Source organism: Hyaena hyaena, unplaced genomic scaffold, assembly GCF_003009895.1.
Source record: "Hyaena hyaena isolate Hyena2069 unplaced genomic scaffold, ASM300989v1 scaffold_839, whole genome shotgun sequence".
Taxonomy (NCBI): Eukaryota; Metazoa; Chordata; class Mammalia; order Carnivora; family Hyaenidae; genus Hyaena; species Hyaena hyaena.
The window spans coordinates 225,859-250,602 of NW_024081463.1; the positions used below are offsets into that span (position 1 = coordinate 225,859).

General features: G+C 38.5%; 1 protein-coding gene across 1 annotated transcript in view; it reads left to right on the plus strand.

The window, feature by feature from the left end:
* The window catches only part of KCNH8 (potassium voltage-gated channel subfamily H member 8), a 365,145-nt gene that overhangs the window by 212,481 nt on the left and 127,920 nt on the right, over nucleotides 1-24,744 (plus strand). Inside the window, exons 4-5 of the mRNA XM_039219708.1 lie at nucleotides 2,917-3,044; nucleotides 8,586-8,826. Of these exons, the coding sequence (XP_039075639.1) occupies nucleotides 2,917-3,044; nucleotides 8,586-8,826 (369 nt within the window). The remainder of the gene's footprint in view (nucleotides 1-2,916; nucleotides 3,045-8,585; nucleotides 8,827-24,744) is intronic.

Sequence of the window (24,744 nt, forward strand, 5' to 3'; positions counted from 1 at the left end):
GACCCCTGGCTCCTCACAGGATGCTTCATGCCCTCTACTTATCTCCTCTTCTTCCTTCCCCAGGGGAACCTCCTGGGACTCAAGAGATGGAGGCCACTTCTAGAGGATGGCAGAGCAGCTCCACCACTTTTCATTGCCAACCTCTGCTGTGTTACAGGAAAGGAAAAGAGAGACACACACAGACACACACACACACACACACACACACACACACACACACAGTCATTTTCTTATTCAAGAATTCTTATTCAAGCCTAAGCTATTCCCTAATTAATATTTTTACCATCGCATTTAGAGTAAAAACCAAAATTCTTACTGTGGCCTCAGAGGCCCTGGGTGGTGGGCGATCTGTCTGCTCTGCCTGCCTCCCCTTTTACTTCTTTTCCTCCCATTCTCTATATCCAGACCCTCCTGGACTTCTTTCGGTTTTTCAGAGATGCTGAGCTCTTTGGTGCCCAAGGCCCTCACATCTTTTATTTGCCCTGTCAGAAATGCTCTTTCCTCTGTTACCCCTCATCTTGTCTTAGTAACAACTAGTCCTCTTTCAGATTTTAACCTGAAGTATTTTTTTTAAGCAATTGATGTCCCCAGCCTCCTGAGCCAGCCACCTCTCCAAAGCATTGGGTCAGATCCCACAGCTTTATCACTTTGATCTTGTCGTTTTTCTGCTGTGAAAAATTTTTATTAAAAAATACTATATATATATGTTTATTTATATTATATATACTTAATATATATTCTATATTTAATACATATATTAAATACATATTATTTTTCTATATTAATACATACATTTAATGTACATTTAATACATATATTAAATATAGAATATATATTCTATATATAACAGAATATATAATCTATTATATGATGAACATATAAATATTTAATATATAATGTATCTATTAAATATATGTTATATATTATTATATTATATATTGGTATATATTAAATATATAACATATATGTAAATTTTGTTCCTGGATGCAACTCCAATATATATGTATGTGTGTTGATTATGTGTAGTTGAGTACAGCACATACATTCCCCTAAATGTATGTTATTTAGTTCTGCAGGTATATGAATTTTATGAAAATATTGCCATGGTGCCTATTTTCTATTTCTTTCTCTTTTGCTCATTATGTTTTTGACACATTTCTATGGTAACAGGTAGGCACTATTTCAGTCACTTCCCATTTATTCCCACATATGTTCATTAATGGAATTTGCGATTCCTGTGTCATACCTCTGCCACAGTTTGTTCCTACATCATTTTGTTTATGGACATTTGGCTTATTTTAGTTATAGGCAAAAACACAAGTCTATATTACATATATATGTAGATATATATGTGTTTATGTGTATGTGAAAATTACAAAGATTACTGTCATGAACACTTCATATATTTTTAAAGTATTTATTTATTCATTTTGAGAGAGAGTGGGAGAGAGCATGAGCTGGGGACAGGCAAAGAGAAAGGGAGAGAGAGAATCCCAAGGAGGCTGTCAGTACAGAGCCCAATGTAGGGCTCGATCTCAAGAAGCAGGAGATCATAACCTGAGCTGAAACCAGGAGTCGGACACTCAACCTACTGAGCCACCCGGGAGCCCCTATATATATATATATATATATATATATATAGTTTTGTTTTTTTTAAACTAGGTTGTTTCCTATTCTACTTGTGGGTTTCCATTGGTTTTTTTTCCATTCAGGAGCAACAACTCAGGGGCATTTTAAATTCATTGCTCTGCTTGGGAGATTTTAGATCCCTTAAGTAGAATGATTTTCAAACCCAATGCTGCATAAGGATTAAACTGTGACTAAAACTTTTCAAGAAAAACTTCTTTCCTTCGCTATAGAGCCAAGATCAAGACAAATTTTTGTTTGTTGTTTGTTGTTGTTTTTTGATATTTCCCTTTTGAGGGGCCCCCTTTTAAGACTGTAAAATTGCTATTGTTCTATTTGAAAAATCACAGCTATTGATTAGATTTCTCCACTGAGAAGGGAATTGGCTTAGTAACTGTCATAAATCTCTAACCTGGTCCACTTGTTAATCAGCAATGTAATTCCACCTGGCATTTTGATACCACCTGATATATTTTATAATTTTGATATGTGTCTGGTGAAGTAGGCATATCCATTCACTGCTGCTGGGAGCCTAAATTACTAGAATGAAATTTGGAATATGTATACCAATATTTAAAATGTACATACCCACACCTAGTAATTTATCTATGAAATATCCTGGCACGCCAGTACAAGGCCCTATGTGTTTAAGAATTTAATTGCAGTATTATCTACACAGACTTTTTTTTTAATCCTGACCAAACCTACGTGTGCATGATATGGAAATAGTAAAATAAATAAACTAGTTATATCCTTAACGTGGCATGCTCTTAGCTATTAAAAAGAATGTGAGAGAGCTAGTACACATCTAGAATGATTTGCAAGTTACTTTGATGTGAAAAAAAAGAATATGTAAACCACTTTTTATGGTAAACTTCCCTTTATGCAAAGAGAAATAAGTATAAATGTGAATATAGGATATATAGGAGACATTTTTGTGGAAAAAATATCAAGAAAAAACATTGGGAGCAGAATTAGGGATGTGAATGTGGAAGAGCAGGAAAATAAGAGTAAGATTTTTTTTCTCAGCTTAATGTTTTTCCAAACTGTTTGAAATTTTCTCTGTGCTACTGTATGTTTTACTGTAATTCAGAAATTAATGCTGTTAATAAGATGACAAAAATATATAAATTGTAAAGGACTAAAATTAACTGTCATGAGGAGCGAGCAGATAATTTTAAGTGTTGAGAAACATGTACTATGTATCTTGAAAGGGAACTGTCAAAACCTGACTTTCTTGGAATGAAATGATGCATTCATTGGTGCTTAATGAGTTTTATTTTCCCCCAGACAAAGCCAAAGGAAGATCAAGAGCAGAGACCCACCTTGACTCAGCCCGGAGACGGAGTCGAGCGGTCCTTTATCACATCTCTGGGCACCTGCAAAGAAGAGAAAAGAACAAATTGAAAATAAATAATGTAGGTGGTATGTGTGTACACTATGAATGCTGGAGTTTCCCCTGGTGCCAATATTTGATTCACCAAAGAAAGGCTCAGTGACTCATTTATTGGTTTGCCTAGATTTTTTTGCACTTTGGCTTGGGCTTTCCTATAAAAAATAAACTAGAAAAGGTCAGCAGTCATAAGTCATTTCTTTTATAAAGGTGCCTAATCATAGTGTTATCACAGCACAGAGATTAGAATATTACTGTGGTCAGTATGATATGGTACTAGGGACGCTGTGAAGGGGGACACATTGGTTACATTTTATGAACAAGATAATGCACCAAGTGCTATTACACATTCATAGTTTGTTGGTTAAAATTTCTCTAATTTAATTTTAATTCCATTTATTTTGCACTTTATCTAATTTCACTTAATGCTTTTATCCAGGAAGACCATGAGCAAATCGAAGTCATTACTCCATTTAAAAATTTACATCTTATACAAACCAAAGTTGCAAATTGCACACAGTGCAACATTGGATTTGAAATTCTATGCCTTATGTCATACAGTGTTGTCGAAGTTGCACACTTAGTAAATGACAAGAGGGCTACTTTCTGAAACCTGGTGCTTATCGGTCAAAAGCCACAGCAAATAAGTGTGCCTTAAAAAGGTGATCCTGTGCAGAGTTTTACATGATACACATCTTCCAGGATTTCACACTAATGTCATAACTGGTTCCACTGAGGGATGTCACTGAGAAACCCAGAACTATGTCTCTTCAGTTGTGCGTATTCAAAGATAATTTTGCAAATGATGGTAGTATCATTAATTTGCATTGTGGATTTTTCAGAATATACACCTCTGGGTATCCACAGAATATACACCTGTGGGAGGTGATGTGACTGGGTAGTAGATACAAATACTTAGGGTCTAACTTGCCAATGACATTAGGAAAATCACATCAAACAAGAAGAGCTATCTTAGAATTGACGTAAGATCCAGAAGTTCTGGGAGTTAGGGACACGGGGTTCTTTGGCATCTTACTTTTTGCATAGAAACCTCCAGACTACCTAATATACATGTGTTGTCATGCATCAGACATACAAATATCCGTTTCTCTCCAGTGAACAAAGAAAGATGCCTGGGGCAGGGAGGGGGAGATCTGACAAGGAAGTGCTGCACATCTAGCTCTGCTTCAGTGTGATTTCTCTCTGGACACCACAACAAACTGCTTCGGTCCATTTGTGCTGTAGGACCACCCTCCCCAGCCCCCGCCCTCCGCCGGTGCTGATCTGCCAGGCACCGCCATTGGGAGTCACACACTGCTTATTTCGGCCTGACTTAGTATAAAGATTTTCTGGGGATCCCTGTGCTCCGGTGTCATTGATTGCCTGAGAGTCCAAGGATAGACTTGAAAGAGCGCACACCTCTTGCTCTATGGATCCTTCCACTGGTTCCTATTTACAACCCCTTCAGTTACCAAGTCACCTTAGTGACAGTAAACAAGTTCTAGGAAGAAATAAAGGTAACCACATCAGGGCTTGACTGTACGCACATCAACCAACAAAGCACCTAAACAAATATTAGCCTGAGATTCTGTAACGCTGAAAGCTGACGCTGTCATTTAGCCTTTAGTTGAAAATCATTTAAAATGTAGCAAGTACAACTAAGCTTCAAAATGTGTTTGCCGAACATGCTGTTTTTCCCTTTAGATCCAACAAAGTACAGAATGGTACTTAAAAATTGGATTTAAAAAATCATAATTCTCACTGCTTTGCTAATTAGCTAAATTGCCAGTCATCTAAGAAATACAAACATGAAGGTAGCATTAAAATAATACCTAGTAATTAAGGATGTCTAATCAACACAGCAACTTCAACAGTACAGGTAGTATCTTACTTCTAATGGGTAGAATCAGGACTGGCCTTGTTCACCATCTCGTTTCAAGGAGGACAGAGTAGAATGGCTGAAGGACAGTAAGAAGAGAGAAGGAAGAAGAGGAAAAAATGATCTGGATCGCTTATTGGCTGATCAGTCCATTTGGGGAGAATTCTGATTATGATTCACACACACACACACACACATTCTCAGTATTTTTAGAACTCTTGGCTATTTACAAATTCCTTTTACTTACATCATATTATTTGATTTTTACAGCAAACCAGTACTAGGTGTGATTTTTATTAGTTCCATTTTAATGATGGAAGAGAACTTATTTGAGATCTCAATAGTAGAAGCAGGATGTGGGACCCAGGTGTGACTCTTCTGAGTCAAAGCCCTGTGCTTTTGCCCCCTGTCTACGGTCCCTTCCGTGATACAGTTCTGTGGAACAAGAATGTATGATTCAACCGTAGGCAACCGAACTCATCATGCCACTAGCAAGGTTTGTGAATGAGGATGTCAAATCTTCCGGTCCTGGTCCTCACTGCCTGGTGCATCTCAGAAAAAGGACATAATTTCTGTTTTTGGTTTGGTTTATTATTTATTTAAATGACAATGCAATGACACAAGTGTTTCCAGTGCAAAGAAATGTACAGATCAGATGAGAGCCGTGGGAGCTTGAAAGCAGAGTCTTTTAAATACCCAAATATTACCAGCTGGGTAACAATGGTCCTTGAAGGCACATGCTATCCTGGGACTTGGTGCCATGATTATAGAAACATTTTCCTATCATTCAAAAGTTAGTTTCAAAGAAAGGTGACAGAAATGGTTTAGGGAGCAGTTAACTTAGTTAGGTTTTGGCCTTTGACCATTGTGTTTCAATAATTCATAGGGTGGAGGTTAAACAGTGAAAACAGCATTGGTACTAAAGAATATGCTTCAAAATTAATAAATAATATATAACCGAAATTGAGACTAGCTGGTTGGATTTTTCCCTAGGCAAACTCCATGTTTCAGGGTTATAAATAAGAAGTGTCTCTTCCCCTTCCTTGCTAAAAACATACTTTTCAGGTGTAAGAAATTTTCTTCCATTCAAAAGATTTTTGATCAAACTTTACAAATTTGGTGGTGGGAGGAAAAGGGCTTCTATTTTTTTCACTCTATTTTTTGTGGGATCTGAGTTTTTAAAAAATCAATTTAAACCATGATTTTTTTAAAGGTTTTATTTCATTAATAATTTTTTAATGTTTACTTTTGAGAGAGAGACAGAGCGTGAGTGGGGGAAGAGCAGAGAGAGAGAGAATCTGAGGCAGCCACCAGGCATAGAGCCTGACACGGGGCTTGAACTCATGAACCATGAGATCATAACCTGAGCTCCAATTGGACTCTTAACCAACTGAGCCACCCAGGCACCCTGAGAAGTAACAAATTTTTAATATCTTTTAAAATAATCTTAAGGAATGTGTTTTAAGTAGCCTATAAAGATTTAATAGTGTCATTTATTTTCTGACTTGTAAAAGTAATTAATACATAGCTGACTTTTTGTACCAACATTTCTAATGCTTCATGTAATCAGCATAATCCAAAAAAATACTTCCTGAGTCTTCCCAGCCCTCACTCCTAGAGCTGGCATTGACTTCAAATAAGGTAAAATTTTAATCTCTGTAATATGGTAGCAAAAGACTTAGATAGAAACTGAGGTATTCTGCCATGGCTTCTCTGTTTATGTTTATATTTGAAAAAAAAATTATATGGGAATCCATCATGTTCTTCTATAAACAGAAGTACTTATCAACCTTCACATAGTTTATACTTACCAACCCTAACTCTCTCTTCTTCTATCCACCTGCCTACACCTTAATAAGAAGCCCATTCTCCTCTTCCCAGTTTTATGCCAAAGCCCACCCTTAAACTGGTTTCTAGAAACCAGAGAATGAGGTGAAGGAGGCAGGTCAAACACGAGAGAACTGAATGAAACATAGATGTAGTGACAGATGGGCGTCAGAGGACCATCTGGAAGTGGTGTAGAAGTCCCTTACCATGAAATCCTGGCATTATGAGGTGCCTATGTGGGCTGAGTGAGAATATTTATAGGAAGTAGAAGGATGTGTTGGGAATGCCTACCAAGAAGCGATATAAGATAGGGGTGCATCCATATTAAGGCAGCAAAAATATTTGGTCACTAACATTTACTACTAAAGAGCTACAGGGGCACCTGGGTGGCTTAGTCGGTTAAGCGTCCGACTTTCGCTTAGGTCATGATCTCGCGGTTCGTTGGTTTGAGCCCCGCGTCGGGCTCTGTGCTGACTGCCAGCTCAGAGCCTGGAGTCTGTTTCAGTCTGTGACTCCCTCTCTCTCTGACCCTCCCCTGCTCGCGCACTCTCTCTCTCTCTCTCTCTCCTAGAAATAAATAAAACATTAAAAAAAAAAATTTTAAAGAGCTACATATTCCTGATGGCCCTGACCTTTCTTAAATCCTCTAGTACTTCAGGAATCCCTGAACATAACCCCCATTAACTTGCTCTTTCCCCAGTGGCTGAAACAAACAAACAAAAAACACACCGTGACCGCCAAGTAACATGTATTCTAAAACTTTTAACTGTTCACTTCATTCAACTTAACTTTCAGTTTTAAGTTTCCATTACCGATCTTGTATGCCTCATTAATTGAGGTCAAAGCAAGGTCTGCAAGTATCTGGTTGTAGGCTTGTCAAATTTCCACACATGCTATTGTTGAGCCTCCCTTTGTCTCGTAGCAGTAAGAATAGTTCATCAATTTGGACTGCTTTCAAAATGACGTGCTTTCGCAGTTATAAAATTCCAGCAATTCCCCTGCATTTAATCAGCAGCAATGAACACTGCCTTTCTTCTCCTGTGACTTGAATGACTCTTAAGTAACTGTTTCTCACTTTGCCATCTTAACACGGGCTAGCCAGTGTCAAGATGGATCCATGCCAGTCGAGGGTATGAAATGCAGGCTCCCAACTTGAAACTTCACCAGCAACCACAATGCAAAACACAAATAGTTAGCACAACCTGGTTATATTTTGGAAGGAATGTAAGCAGCATTAACCATAGAATGATGATCATATATTTCTATCCTCTCTAGGAAAACCATGGTAGCTTTGGTATTATTAGAAGAATTTCAGGTCAGACATACCCTTTAGATAATGACTGTCATCTCAAAGCTATAAGTCTATGGAATGTCTCCATGACAATAGGAATACAGATGTATGTTTGTGTTTCCAGTGTGTATAGGATTATACTGCAACTGTGGATGTCTGTAGGTGACAATTTAGGTAATGATCTTTTTGTTCTTAACGAACAAAGTCCGGATTACTCGCTTAACATTCATGACTAAATTCTGCACATTCCTGTTACGTATAACAAAGATCTCTTTATATACATCTCTACTTTTTGCATCACCAACTTCTAAAAGTCACTTGTAAGAGATGTTGGGGAGCCTGGGTGGCTTAGTCGGTTGAGCGTCCGACTTTCGCTTAGGTCATGATCTCGCGGTTCGTGGGTTCGAGCCCCGCGTCGGGCTCTGTGCTGCCTGCCATATATATATATTAAAAAGAGATCTTGGCATTGCGTGTATGAATGATCCTCCTTACAGAAACATGTTTAAGGCTGTGTGATCCCTGCTTCTAATGTTGTGTCTCCCTTCTCTCCTTTTTGTCTTTATCCACAGAATGTGTTTGTAGATAAACCAGCATTTCCGGAGTATAAAGTTTCTGATGCAAAAAAGTCCAAATTCATACTTTTGCATTTTAGCACTTTTAAAGCTGGCTGGGACTGGCTTATTCTCCTGGCGACGTTTTATGTTGCCGTGACCGTACCTTACAACGTTTGCTTTATTGGCAACGACGACCTGTCCACGACGCGGAGCACAACAGTCAGTGACATTGCAGTGGAGATTCTTTTTATTACAGGTAAGACCCAACGGCTGCTTTCCTAGATTTGCATAGAGGAAGTAAGTGTGTTCCAGATTTTTCTGACATGAATTTGAACTAAGACCTATTTGCATGGGCATGACTAAGCCTGTGATGCAAATTTTGAGGAAGCACATATTTGGGTTTCTGAAATTGCCTCTTCCAGCTTCCTACTGTTCCCGTAGTCAAATAGATCTGAACCCATTTCTTGTGTTTTTCTCCTTGTTTCATCAAAAATGGGCTAACAAGACTTAATGGCGATTTTGTTGGTACTCTCACGTCCATCCTGATCTTAAGTGTGCGGGGTCAAAGATGGGGCATGGCAAGATCCCAGCAGTGGTGTTCTGATAATGGTCCAGTCCTGGGCATGGTTCTCCATACCCTTTCATGCCTTTTTAGCATGTCAGTGGTTGTTGCCATAGGTGGCCTTGTCGCAGAAGCAAAGGATTATGTAAGCCTTCCAGTCAATTGGGAGACGCAGGGAGTATCTGGTTTTAACTTAAAAAAGAGTCCCCAAGGGATGCTTGCTAAGAATATTTATCTCTAGAATATTGGCATCCTGAGCTGACGCTGTCTGTACCCCACTCTTGTAAGCCTCTTCTTATTTCTCTGTCCCTTAAGCTTCGTCAGTTCAGACCAAAGGCTAGCTCTTTCTTGTTCTTTCTAAGACAAATTCTATATCTCCATTAAAGGCTCAGACTGACTCCCCGTGGAGGTATTTTGGGTTTTTTTTTTCTTTTTTTTAGATTCACAGGGAATTGGAAAGATAGTACAGAAATGTCCCTTGTCCCTCTCATTCATCCTTGTAGAGTTCTTGACCACCATTGGCAACCCGATACCTGATTCTTTACGTGGTCATGGTGATACAGGGCAACATCCTTATTGTAAAGATGAAAGAGTGTTTGGAAAATGTTTTCAAGCAGGTAGGTGAACAAAGGAATGGATCTTAAAAATCCAAAGAAGAAAATTAATGAGGCGGACCAAACCCTTATTTCAATGGTCATGGTACTTTTTTCTTTGTGGAGCTGACTGGTAAAGTTTTGGGGCCAGAGTGGGTCGTCTAACTGAATGTTTTCTCCGAATGAGCTTGTATGCTCTTGGTGTGGCTTTGGCACCACTGTTAACATTGCATCTACTGAGCACCCCCCTCAGAGCTATGTTAGGACCCCTGCTCCCACCCCAAAAATGGTGGCTGTAGTATGTTTAGGCCACTAGATGGCAATATTGTCTACTTAGGTAGTTTGGCAAGACTACAAAGTCAAGGGAATACATTGTTAATTTTTTTTTAACTGAAACCATTCCTCATTGGAAAAGTGTAACCAAAAGGGATGTAAAATCACTCTTAAATGCCTAATCACAACATTCCAGCTTGCCAACAAATTGGGTGTGTCCATATGCCAGTCATTGTGGGTTTATATCCTTTTACTTTGCCAGCATTCCCTGTCTTCTCCTACCTGCACATAACTCCCTCAGATGTCCATTACATCTGAGTATCTGCCTAGCAAACATTTCAAATCATTATTATTAATAATGCTATTATTATTTACAACTGTCATAGGGACATGGTTCTATCTTGAACTTTCCATTATTCCTTGTTCTAGGATATTCGAAATTCTAAGGGCTTAGAAGCCACTTCTGGTACTACATGCTCACTGGCAGATGGTGATGTGTTTATACTCAGAACTGACACTTATAAGAAAGACGTTTTATACAATTTTGGGAGGGTGACTTGGTTGGTTGGGTTTTTTTAAGGCTGCTTTCTGGTACTAAACCAATGGAGCCTGGCTTACCCACTGACAGTGGTCCTAAGTCTGCTGTGGTTTGGTGACTGACATTTCTGCTATGATCCAGGCAGTAAGATGTCCTTCGAGTTAGGCAATACCCAAGCTCTTACTAGCAGCATGATAAAGAAATAAAAATTCACTCTATGCAGTTTACCTTCTACAAAGATTACAATTTGGGATTTGGGCCTCCTAACAGTTTCAGAATGATCCCAGCCTGGAATCCTTTCTTGACTGACTTATTTTTATAAGCAGTAAAAACTTGACCGCTCTTTACTAGTGCTGTCTTCCTGCTCCTTCTTCTTTTAAATGAGTTTAAATGTATTTATAAATTATTATAATAGATTGAGAAAGTAGTTGAAAATTTCTCCAAGTCTGTTTCCCAGAACTCTTATTGTATGAAATTCTTCACAAAGGTGATGTGAAAATGATCGCTGAGAAATAAATGAAAACAGTAAGAATAAAAGCGTGTATTGCCGATAATACTGTACTTTCACAATACTAATCAGGCAGTGTTTGTATCATTTAATAGTTACTAAGTTGGTATGTGTGGCAATTCTATATGTATTTTTAACATACTTATTTTCTATTTGTCAAATAGTGTTATTAAATTGGCATCCTGTAATCAGCCTGGTCGGAACTGCTAAAAAGTAGTTTAAAAAGAGTTTTGGGAAGGAAAGGCTTTCATATTGCAAAACATGATGCTTCCAAAATATTTTGTTATTTGAACCACTCTATACAAGTAAGGTGATGTGATTATTTTCTAAATGGGGGAAATTAAGTGTTCCATAAAAAAAGAATATATAGTCAAAATGAAACTTGAAAGATAATATATCTCTTTTGGTAATGCATCATGCACATTAGCTTTATCTATCTTCTGAGAAATTAAATGATAAAGAAATCTGTTTAACCGTGATTAACCCAGCACCTCCTAAAGTTATTTTTGTCTCTGAACTCATTCCTTCCCAGACCACTTAGTAACACTCCTTTGGGAAGACTGACTTGAAAGCATTCTTCCCTGATAAATTCACTATAAAGTATCTGAGTGTGATTATGCTAGTCAAACTAGACATATGAATGATGAGCTTGAATCTTTCCTAACTACTCCCTTTATCTTAAGGCAAATTGCTTTGTAAACCACATTAATTCTTCAGGATCAATAGGACCCAAGGTTTGGCTATAAGTTACAAAGTGGTTATAAAATTACTTTTAGTTTGGGGCGCCTGGGTGGCTTAGTCGGTTAAGCGTCCAACTTTCGCTTAGGCCATGATCTTGCGGTTCGTGGGTTCGAGCCCCGCGTCGGGCTCTGTGCTGACTGCCAGCTCAGAGCCTGGAGCCTGTTTCAGTCTGTGTCTCCCTCTCTCTCTGACCCTCCCCTGCTCAGCTGTCTCTCTCTCTCTCTCTCCTAGAAATAAATAAAAATATTTTAAAAAATTACTTTTAGTTTGAAAACCATCATGTATAATTTAGCTACAGATTCACAGCCTTATGGAAACTTGCAACAAGACGTGACCTACTAGTAATTTATCTAATCTAATCTTTCTTACTTTATGGGGGGAGGGGAGAGGGAACTGAGCGCTAGTGATAGGCCCAAGGCCTCATCACTACCTGGTGGCCCACTCAGGTTTCCTGGTTGTTAGATGAGGTTTCTTAAGAGTTTGTAACCAATATGGTTCCCTTTTCTGAAAAATTCTACTCAGCTTGTTTTCTTTAATTTATAGCAATGAGGCAGAAGATGAGAGAAAGAAGTGCCAACTTCCCTCTCTTCCATGAATGCAGAAGTTAATAGTTATAATCTCTGAAATCTCAGTGGCAAAAATTGTGATATGCCATTAGGTCCAGTAATCACTTACCCCTTTTCCTTATCAAAAACCCAAAGAACCCAATTTTGTACAGGCGGCAGTATCCAGACCCAGGGAATGAATTATGAGTATTCTGAGCCAGTGGTAGTTCCTGTCCCCTTACCCAGTTTCAGACGTAGGGGTAAGTATGTAACCAGTTCTATCCAGTAGAATATAAAGACATTGTTTCTGTGGGGCCTTTTGGATATTATTTTTTCCCCGGAAAAGAGAAGAGAGACATGTGGGATCAAATCTTTGTGTCACTCTTCCTTTCTTTCCCCTAGAATGTGTAGATGGAAGGGTAGGATGTACTGTAATTACTGCAGCTATCTTTAATAATGAGGTGCATAAGAAAGATGTGGACTCCTTGTTGAGTGATATAACTATTAATTGGATAATTTGTTATTGATACTATATCATTATGAAATTTTTGAAAAATTGGGCCATTTCAGAAGTTCAATGAAAACTCCTTTCTAGAGGAGCAGAATCCTCTTTCTTCCACTGTGAGCCTATCTAGGAAGTGGTTTGCACATAACCACACATGTCTGCTATTATAATCACAAAGGCTTAGCATTATAGGCTAAACCATAAAGCTACAACTCTGGTTGACTTGGTTTCTCTAAGAATCCTCAGAAAGCTAAAAGTCAAAGGAAACATAGTACACAATTGTACTTTCTGTTTACAATCCCCTTAGTCGTAAAAAGGACAGTTCAAAGTCATGTGAGATAAAGGGCCAGGACCGAACATCTAGCATCCTTACCCACTGGTCACCACCAATGCTACCAAAACACTCCATACATATTCAAAAGGTAGTTTTTCCTAAGTGTTTTTATTTTTAAAGTTATACTCTGTGTTGATTTAGGTAGTCTATTTCACTGGTTCTCAATAGGCACAGAATCACATATAGGAACCATTTTAGAAATATATAAGTTAGGAGTGCCTGGGTGGCTCAATTGGTTCAGTGTCCAACTTCAGCTCTGGGCATGATCTTGCGGTTTGTGGGTTTAAGCCCCTTGTCAAGCTCTGTGCTGACAGCTCAGAGCCTGGAGGCTGCTTCAGATTCTGTGTCTCCCTCTCTCTCTGCCTCTCCACCCCTCGTGCTCTGTCTATCTCTCTTTCAAAAATAAATAATAAACATTAAAAAAATAATTTAAAAAAGAAATATGTAGGTTGTACTTCAATCACTGCTACCATCATTTGGTTTTAATGATTTTAGATCACAATTTACTTATCTACAAATAATTTTACCCCCACTAATGGACAGATTTGTTCTACATGTAATGTATCTTATAGGCATAATTATATTTTCAACATTTCTGATTATTTTTTCTCTTTCTCTTTTGTAATGCTTTGTTAACTAATGCTTTTATTCACTCACATGTCACCAGATTTTGTTATCTCAAAATCTTTATTTCTTCTTATCACTACATTTTTATTATAACCTTGTGACACAATCAAATCAGGTATATCTGTTTATACATAGGAGGAAAAAGAAGGAAAACAGTAAGCAGTTTATCAAAGATCTAGCTGATTACTGACCAAGCTAGGACTAAAACCCTAAACCCACTTTTAAAATGGATATTAGCATTATTATGAGGATTTAGTGAGGTTATCGTATCAAGAAATAAGTTCATTCACTGTTTAATCAGTACTGATAAGTATTGTTCAATAATGTCACCAAGCCCCTATCTTTTCAGTTTGTTTTAATATCCACTATTTTTTTGGAGGGGGAGGGAAACAAGAATTCTTTATTTAATACAAACTGAAAATTCAGCTAATCATGGGAATAAGGTAGACCAGAACATTCCACATCCCTTAGCTTTCAAGAACACGAGTGTCTGGGGACTCATTTACCACTTAAAGGATCTAAGGCTTTTATAGCTATCTACAGACTTGACTTAGCATCCTTTTAGAGAAGCTGAGAGAAGGTCTCTTGCATCTACCTAAGTCAGGCATCCTTTAACTGGCATGCATTGCAGTGACCACTAATAATATTAAAGGCCATCATTCCAGATGCATTTTCCATCCTGTCTTCCATCAACACTTGTAGGAACAAGCAAATAAGCTGATCTGCATGTCAGCTTCTCCTCTTTTTTTCTTGCCCTGCTCTGATGAGACCTGAAAGGCACTACCTGGGCTTTCAGTAACAGTCTAGAAGGAAGTGATTAGCTAAAGGCTTAATAACTAGCTTAAAAGAAGTAACTGATACTTCTCTCTATTCAACAAATTCATAATTTTACTGGGTCTGTGTTCAATTTCTAATGATAGTTATAGATACTTTTTTGAGAGACCGAGGAAGTAGGGGAGGGGCAGAGAGAGAGGGAGAGAGAGAATCTTAAGCAGACTCCACACCCAGAAGCCTGACCAGGGGCTCGACGTGGGGCTCCATCTCACCACCATGAGATCATGCCCTCAGCTGAAATCACAAGTAAGGTGCTTAACTGATTGAGCCACCCAGGCACTATTAGATATCTGTTTGTTTTATCAGACTTCTTCCCAAAGCCTCTCTTTGTTGTGTATAATCTTTATTGATATGCCTTTCCCATTTAACGTGGAACTGAAGAGTAACATCCTTACACCATTTGCCTGCAGTTCGTTACTCTCTGATAGAAACTCAAGCCTCAAAAGAAATACTTTAATTCTTTCAGTATTCTTGGGTATTTTTTTTTTCTGTTAGAGTAAAATATATAAATCTCAGTGGAACCTGAAAGACTACAGACATCTGATTGCTGTTTCATTGTACAAGCAAACCCCAACTTATAGTTGTCTTCCTGAAAGTTGCAAACAAAGATACATCATTTTCCCATTTAGTTAAGTGACTGATAATAAAGATATGGACTTGGATACTGAAGGGAAAGAATTTTTTAATTTTGAGAGAGTTAGATAGAGAGAGAGAGAGAGAGTACATGCATGTACAGGAGAGGGGCAGAGAGAAGGGGAAAGAGAATCCCAAGCAGGCTCTGTGCTGTCTGCACAAAACCCAGTGCAGGACTCAATCCCATAATGGTGTGATCATGACCTGAGCTAAAATAACGTCTGATGGCTCAACCGACTGAACCATCCAGGAGGTCCCTGAAGAGAGAAGTTTCTCACAATGAATAAAATAAATGGTGATGAGGGGACTCAAATAAACTTTACCACTGAACGCTTTGGGCATTCTGGTATTCCCAGACTACATATTTAGAAGGCTTGAATTAGCATTCATTTATCTCTTAGTATTTGAGTCCCTCCCTCCTTTCTTTTCTTCCTCCATCTGCCCCCTTCTTCCTCTCCTGCCACTCATGTACTTTCTTTCTCTTGTTCTCCTTCTTTCTTTCAAACATAGCATAGCAATGGAGGCCTACACCCCCATATCCTCACCCTTCACACTTTTTGGATTGAGTAATAGCTTTCTTTTAAAAAAGTTTTTTTTTTTAATGTTTATTTTTGAGAGAGAGCGTGTGTGAGCAGGGGAGGGGTAGAGAGGAGAGGGAGACTGAATCCGAAGCAGACTCCATGCTCCAGGCTCTGAGCTGTCAGCACAGAGCCTGACATGGGACTTGAACCCATGAGCCGTGAGATCATGACCTGAGCCAAAGTCAACTGAACCACCCAGGAGCCCGAATAATAGCATCTCTTAACAAGAGAAACCCAAGATGGTATTCATAGCCTTGGTTCAGAGTTGACCTTTGTCCCATGTGGGCATTTAAAAAAAATCTTTTTATGTTTATTTATTATTGAGACAGAGAGAAACAGAGCATGAGCAGGGGAAGGGCTGAGAGAGAGGGCAGACACAGAATCTGAAGCAGGCTCCAAGCTCTGAGCTGTCAGCAGAGCCCAAAGAGGGGCTTGAACCCACACACCGTGAGATCATGACCTGAGCCAAAGCTGGCCGCTCAACTGACTGAGTGACCCAGGTGCCTCTCATGTGGGCATTTTTAACCCAACTACAAGAGAATCCCAGTCTCTCCATTCCCAGATAATATATTTGGAGTAGTGAATAAATGCGATGTGTTTAACCATTGACTAGAAATGAATCGATACTCACTTGACTGCAGACCAGCTAATTCATTTTCTGATGAATTAATTTAAGTCTGAGGATACAGCAATAATGAAACAACAACAACAAAACCAGAAAATGACTGTGCCACTTCAGATTGCCACAGAAGTGTAACACACATTATCTTATCTCAAAAGTGAAGAGATCTTAAATGTCAGAATACCTTTGGAGTGCACTGAAACAGTAAGGTACTTTTTTTTTCCTTATTGTTATTAAGGGCTCCCAAATTCGTTGACTTAAAAGTACTTACTCAGGAACTTAAGCATAGATTAATGCAAATAAAATTGCATTTATTTTTGCAAATGAACTGTCAGTTTCATTGTTGCTTCATTAGACTTTTCAGAATTCTCCGTGGGAAGATGAAGTGCTATGATAAGTCAAATATTGGACAGATACTCAGGATATGTGGCCACGGTCTTTTCCTGAACTATGTGAAACTAGAAAGCAATGCTTCTACATTGGATTGGGCCAAAAATAGCAATTAATGTCTTCCTTCGGCTAGAATCTAGGTTTACGTTTGATTATAAAAACCACTTTATTCACTGTGTTTTCCTATTACACACATAGATTTTTAGAAATATTCCCACCATTCTTTGCTATGACTGAAATCATACTCAATGACAATGTTCTAACAAGCCAACAGATTGCATTTTCAAGGCATTTTCTTTTGATTGGTTTAATTTCTCATTGTGGACAGACCATGGTAATCACATAAACTTTAAAATAGAAACAGTGAAGGAAACAAATGGTCCTTAGTCACACGCATCCCAGCAAGGCCACTGCTTCCACATCCAGTCTTTCTGGTCATTGTTTTCTCTTTTTATTTTCATGTGGCTGTGATCATAGTCTACACAAATTTTGGTGACTTATTTTTTTCCCACCTAAGATTTTAATGTAAGGATTTCTCTGTGTTTCAGAAATATTTACAAAGATTCAATAGTTGCATAATATTCCATCGTGTACATGGACTTGGTTTGTTTACTTAACTGTGTCTTAATTGTTACGCATTTGAGATGATTAATTTTTTTTGCTACATAAAAAATTATAATGAACATCCCCGTGAAAAATATATTTATTCACAAACTGAACAAGCTTATATTGAATGCTTTTTGCCATGCAGTGTTTTAGCTGGTAGGAATAGAACAGCAAAACCAATAGAGACCTTTGCCTTCATATCCCAATAGAGATAAACAGGGAAAAAACCAAATAAGTAAAATATATAACATGTCAGTTAGTAGTGAGTTGCATGGAGGGTAGTGAAGCAAAGAAGGGGGAAGAAATGGGCTGCAATGCTAAATGAAGTGGTCAGGGATGTGAATTAAGAATGTGACATTTAAGTAAAGACAGAGGGAAGCAAGGAAACAGTCAACTGTATGCCTTGAGGAAGAACATTACAAGCACAGAGAACATCAAATGCAGAAGACCCTACTCATATATTTAGAATTATCTTAAGGAGTGGAATTACTGAGCCAAAAAGTATTACTATATGCAGCGTATAACATATTTTCAAAGTTTCAGTTTTTAAAATCACGTAATCCTGAGAGCAGTTATTGGGCAGTAAAACTCTAGTCAAAATGCAATTTGTTCATGCTAGTATTTTTTATAGTAATAACTATTGTGAAAAGTTATAGATGCATGTCACTTTCTGTATTTGTTTTACTCCTAAACAGTCATCTCCGTAATTCAGATAAAATAGTGCTATTAATATTGCATTATTGGTATTTGTTTTGGTTTTGGTTTTCCCTAGGAGCTTAGATATATATGGAAAGTAGAGTTGTATTTGCCTGACAAATACAAAACTTATTACATGATGTACCTGAATCCATTATGTTTATATCTAAGATGCTTGTGAGATGGTGGATTTGGAGGCAAATTGTCTTAGCACACATCCGAGAATGATGCTGATCTGTGACTTACCTATTACCATAAATAGACTATGAGGAGCACGTGCTCATAAAATATGAAACAATAGTGCTTGTTTTGAACGAGGCAAGGGCATTAAAAATGGAATATTACTAAATTTAGAAACCCAGAAGAAAATTGGAAGTTCTTGATTTAGAAACTTATTGCAGGGTAATGAAGGATTTTTTTTCTTTCCATTTGCCTTTTATCAAACATGAACTCTGCTATGTCATTCTCTCCTTTTCCCACTTTTCCAAGCATGCTTTCTTACACTATAAAAAATCATATTCTCTAAGTAAAAATGGCATTATTTATATGGTTTTTATTTCCCAATTAAAGCACGCATAATCTCTCCAATTACCCCCAATAGATTTAAGGTAAATACCTATATAATTTTTTAAAACCAAACATATTGAGAAATTGTTTGAATATTTTAGATAACAGAAGAAATTATGGCCACCTGGGCCTAGATGTAATTCACTGTTTTCAATGAAGTATTTATTGAGGACCAATATGATGTCACTAATTTGACTGCACATGGCGTTTCCTCAGCATAGTATGGAAGACTCTCCAGAGTCTGGATTCTTATCCTTTCTTTTTTTAAAATTTATGTTTGAGAGAGAGAGTAAAAGAGAAAGAACATGAGGGGCGCCTGGATGGCTTAGTCGGTTAAGCGTCCGACTTTCGCTTAGGTCATGATCTCGCGGTTCGTGGGTTCGAGCCCCACGTCGGGCTATGTGCTGACTGCCAGCTCAGAGCCTGGAGCCTGTTTCAGTCTGTGACTCCCTCTCTCTCTGACCCTCCCCTGCTCACGCTGTCTGTCTGTCTGTCTCTCTCTCTCTCCTAGAGATAAATAAAAACTTTAAAAAAAAAAAAAAGAGAGAGAGAGAGAACATGAGTGGGATAGGCAGAGAGAGAGGGAGACACAGAATTCGAAGCAGGGTCCAGGCTCCAAGCTGTCAGCACAGAACCCGACACAGGGCTGGAATTCATGAACTGCCAGATCATGACCTGAGCTGAAGTCGGATACTTAACCTACTGAGCCACCCGGGGGCTCCTGAACTCTTATCCTTTTATCTATCATCACTTTCTCCTTTTTCCTGTGGCGCCAGCCATTCTAGACCACCAGTAGTTCATCAACTGCACCATTCCTTACATTCTTTGCATTTTCCTATCTTTCGTAGTTGCTACTCTCAGGGAAAAAAATGGGAAGACGTCTTCTTAGCTCTTCTTTATCTGATAAAACTCTCCTCCTCCTTGAAGTATCATCTCTGATGTCTTCCACAAAGTCTTCTTTTTAACTCTTCTTACCTATCACCATGGTCTGGAGTAGGTTTCCCTCAGGCATTATTTAAATGCTTTTCCTTCCCCACTCTTCAACCCTATATCATAATTGTCTATTTCTCCCTCACTCCACACACATACCATAAATAAACTAGGAGCTCCCAGAGGACATGGACTGGACATTTATTTCTCTAGTCCCTCCAGCTAATACAGTATCTGACCCATTGTAAACAGACTAACATTTACCTACTGCCATAGTGCAGATAAACAAAATAGGAAATGTAACTCATTGAGTTGGACAATAGCCTTCTTTTCCAAAGGCAGACCTCCATCTCTTTGGTTTGAGACTAAACTTATCTTTGGACAGTAGACTCAGGACAAAATATTTTCATATTTATTATTTCATCTAATGACTGTAAAGAAGCCAGAGAAGAGTTTTCCAATCGCTTATTGACTTTTTGTCAAATGGAGCTTGATAGTCTTTTTCTGACTCTTTCCATATTTGATACTGGCGACCCCTTCTTCTCCTCCTGCAGCGTCCATGACAGACTGTGCTCTAGTTTTCCTTCTCCTTCTTCCAGATTGCTATTCAATCTCTTCTCACTTTGCCTGTATTTTTAAATGATGTTGCTTCCCTGGATTTGCCCTTGGCCCTCTGTTCCCTCTCTTCTATGTCTCTCTCTTACCATGGGGTGTTTGCACCATCCCCAAATCAATATTTTGAACTTGATTGCTTCTGAAACTTGATGCATGTGTATTCAACTGTATACAGATGATCTCTCCAATGAAGCACGACTTCTTCGAATACCACAGATGGGATATTGAATCATCTGCTTTTCTTACACGACTCACCTCTTTCCTTCCTGGATTTTAGCATGTCCGTGAACATGTTGTGAATGACCCCACAAGCCATTAACATAGGGCTTTTCACAGATTCCTCCCTCTGTCTCCATCCCCCAGGAAAATCGAACTCAGAATCCTGTGTGGTCTACCTCCTAACCATCTGTTGATACAGTCTCTTCTTACTCTTCACTGCTGCTACTTTAGTTGCAGTTACCATCAGTTCTGGTTGCATTACTATGCCCCCACTAACTTCGTTCCTTGCTCAGCTTCTTGGGATCTATTCACTATGCTAGAGTCAGGTTTTTGTTGTTGTCTTATTGTTTATTTATTTTGAGAGAGAGAGAGCACACTTGAGCAGGAGAGGGGCAGAAAGAGAGATGGCGGGGGGCGGGGGGAGAATCCCATGCAGGCTCCATGCTGTCAGCACAGAGGCCAACATGGGGCTCGGTCTCAGGAACTGTGAGATCATGACCTGAGATGAAACCAAGAGTCTGACGCTTAACTGACTGAACCACCCAGGCACCCCCGTTGTTGTTATAATGTATATCTGATCATGTCATCCCTCTGCTTAAAACCCTTCAGTCACTTTCTACTATTGAACTTTAAATAAACGCTTACTTGGCAGCCTCCATCCTCTTTCTCTTTTGCGTTGCTAACTCTTATTCATCCTTCTGGACTCAGCTTGCTTGTGATCTCCCACTTGTCTGTCGCAGACTTCACCTTCCAAGTCTTCATCTTCCAAGCCAGCTATTCCTTGAGTACAGCTATTCCACCAGAGCACTCATCACATAATTTTATAATTTCCTGTCAATATACCTATAGTCTCTACTAAATTACAATTTCTTCAAATGCATGAACAGAGTATGCGTTGTACTCCCAGTATCCAGCCAATACATGTAGGTAAATATTGGTTGCATAAAAAAATGAGGGACAATTATGATTAGTTCCATAGAAATTAGAAATAGAAATAGAAATTAGAACTTAGAAAAGGTAAAAACAGAACTTTTAACAGGAGATGCTGCTACCAAGTGGGAGACCTGAAATTAGAACCCAGTTATATTTTTTAAAACCCAGTGTTCATCCCAAAGAGTCATGATGTATTATCATATCACCACATTTAACCAAACTACGATTATCATTTTAAACAATAAAATACAAAAGAAAGTACCCATTTTTTCAACTTGCTAATGCTGTGCCCATAGCATGATTATTATTATTGCAGTTTCCATGGAAGCCAGTAATTTTGGTGGTATTCCTTTGGAACCTTCAAAACAATTTTATTTACACTGGATCATCCAAAAAGTATTATAGAAAGTGTAGAAAAACTCAACATGATCTGGAGTGGAACAAAAGGATACTGAACAAGAAGACATTCTTCTCATTCATCTTTTTGGGAGGCCAATAGTGAACAAAGGGGAGATGTCTAATATTTGCAACTCTTAAGAAAAAAGTGTGAAGGCCAAATGAGATCATTCCATGAGGGTACAACAAGACAGGGTGTGAGAATGTACAACCATAAAAGTTGATGGGAAAAGGTAGATGGAATGTTCCTTGCTGTGGATGAGTTGATGATAGAAGGATCTAGAATGTAATCTGTATAAATTTGGTGAAGCAGGAAGAAACTGCAGGGAAGTTAACAGGTGTAGCAGCCAACAAAGAATGGGAACAACAGATATTAGTAGCAGAGAGGCACATGAGGAGGTGATATTTCATGTTTTGTGGTACTGAACTATGTTACTTCTGCACACAGCACGTACATATCCAGATCCATCTGGAGCTGAGTGAGTACATGTGCATGTGTGCGTGTGTGCACACACACACGTTTTTAAGGCTCCTGTGATTTGTACACATATGTCAGGGAGATGGGGAGAGGTGGTCAATTTCAGATCATCTGGAGGTCTCTTGAAAGACTTACTAGTCCAAGGATGGTTGTAGCAATAAAAGGACTTTTTCTTTTTATGGGACATATTTATGCTAAAAAATATATTCATCCTTTATCTGAAATTCAAAGTAAAGTGATTGTCCTGTGCTAAATCTGGTCAATTATACTGGGTGACCTCAACGGATCATGCTAATGCCTTGGCTTTAGCAAGCAACACCATCAGGTTGAATGCCCAGGAGCTGTTGCAAGAAGGGTCTATGTTAAAGCGATGCTGACCAATTTCTGGCTAAGGAGTGCAAAAGAAAAACTACTACTTACGAGTGCTGCCATCATTAGTAGAGACTGGGGCGGTGGCTGAGTTCCTGGCCCATAACGATGAAAAGTTACATTTTGATTGCAATGTGAAGACCAGCTACCAAAGCACTATTTATGGGAAATGTTATAACTTAACTAACATTAACTAAGTTAATGGAGGAATGAGAGCAGTGGACTTCGCTTCGTGTTTTAGTTAGGGTTAAGAATCTTTTATAGCAAGAGCTGCAACAATAATTCAGTGGCTTATGATATGCAGAAAGTTATTTCTGTCTCACTCAATGTCCTGGGGAGTGTACTGAAGGCTGGTAGAGAGGAGAGAGGGGGAGGTGGTTCTCTTATGCAGTCATTTAAGGACTGAGACTGACAATGCCTCTACCATCATTAGTGGGTGGCTTCTAGGGTCACTCTCTTCTTCATTCCAGCCAGCAGGAACAGAAAAGCAAGAGTGTAGAAAGCAGATATGCATAATTGTATGTGCAAAGTATAAAATTTGCATACAGTACTTCCACTTGCAAGACCACACTGGTCACAAAGGGGGTGGGTATTGTCATGCAGCTGCAGTTGTTACTCTGGATTAAAGGGAATATGAATTTTGGTGAACAGCCATCCTTGGTTGTTGTATTTTGTATGATATACTGGAGTTGCATTATGTGGCTGTTAGACTGAGAGAAGGAAAAGGAAAACAAGGTACTATTTTAAATAGTAAAAGACAGTTTTCCTCATCATTCAGTTTATTTCTTTTTAATGTTTACTTATTTATTTTGAGACAGTAGGGGAGGGACAGAGAGAGAATCCCAAGCAAGCCCCCAACGCAGGGCTCGAGCTCACAAACTGTGAGATCATGACCTGAGCTGAAATCCAGAGTTCGGATGCTTAACCGGCTGAGCGACCCAGGTGCCCTACTCCCATCATCGTTCAGTTTAAGAGAAGATAAGGTGTGAGATAGGTCTTATTTCCTTTGCTTCTGCCATACAGTGGGGATTTTATTGATTTGAATGTGATTTTAGTATTTTGAAGAAGTTACAACATGACCATTGGATGCTGGTCAGCTATTTCATCTGCTTCTTAAGATGCCACAATCTCTTTAAATGTCAAAGGAAAAGGTGACAGAATGGACTTAATGAGAGATGATGTGTTAGAATGACATACTCTATGGGTGGCTAACGTTCTTTGGGTATAACTTAGATTCCATATGAATTACTCTTTACTGACTTCACAACCTACTATCAACAGAATATGCAGATCTTCTACCTGCAAAATAAATAAATATGCTTTTTCTCCACAGTCATTTATTAAAAGCTTTGCTGTTACACGGTTTGAATGTATTTCGAGTCTTATGTATTACAAGACACCAATATACTTCTTCCCAAGTGGTGAGACTTATAGATAAGCAAATGGAAGTAATTTTTACATGGTGCCTCATTACAGGTACCATGTAAAGGGAAAGAGGAACAATAGTGAACAGCCATTGGAGGGTGATTTTGATCAGATCAGCCTCTGTCTTGAACATCGTTATTAAAATAATACAAGTGAATCCTTGTCACTAAGAGATGTATTTTTGTAACAGGTTGAAAATCTAACCTGACCACACATATGAAAAGCCTGATAACAATTGAAATATGCAAAATGCATGGTCAGTAGCATTGAGAAGCAGTTATGTTTGAATCTCTCAAATAGCAAAGGAGACATTACTGCTCTTACTTAAATATTTTCAGAATAGCATCAGTACTGATGGACATTCAGATGCTAAATAAGCACAGGACATTAGCTGGAGTATAGAACTCATCAAAACCACCCCAAGGCAAGTAACGTAGTAGTGCCGGCCAAATAACCACATTTGGAGTAGTCAGCTGTTGGAGTGAAACAGAAAACAACTTCTTGGAATAAAACCTTAAACTTCCAGTTTGTGGCAATGTTCAGTCCTGAATTCAAAACTGAATTTTGTAGCACCTTCTGATTCTAACCCTGACAAAGACAATGTGGTTTGATCCATTTTGCTAGAAAAACAGCGGCAAAACTATCTTCATGTAA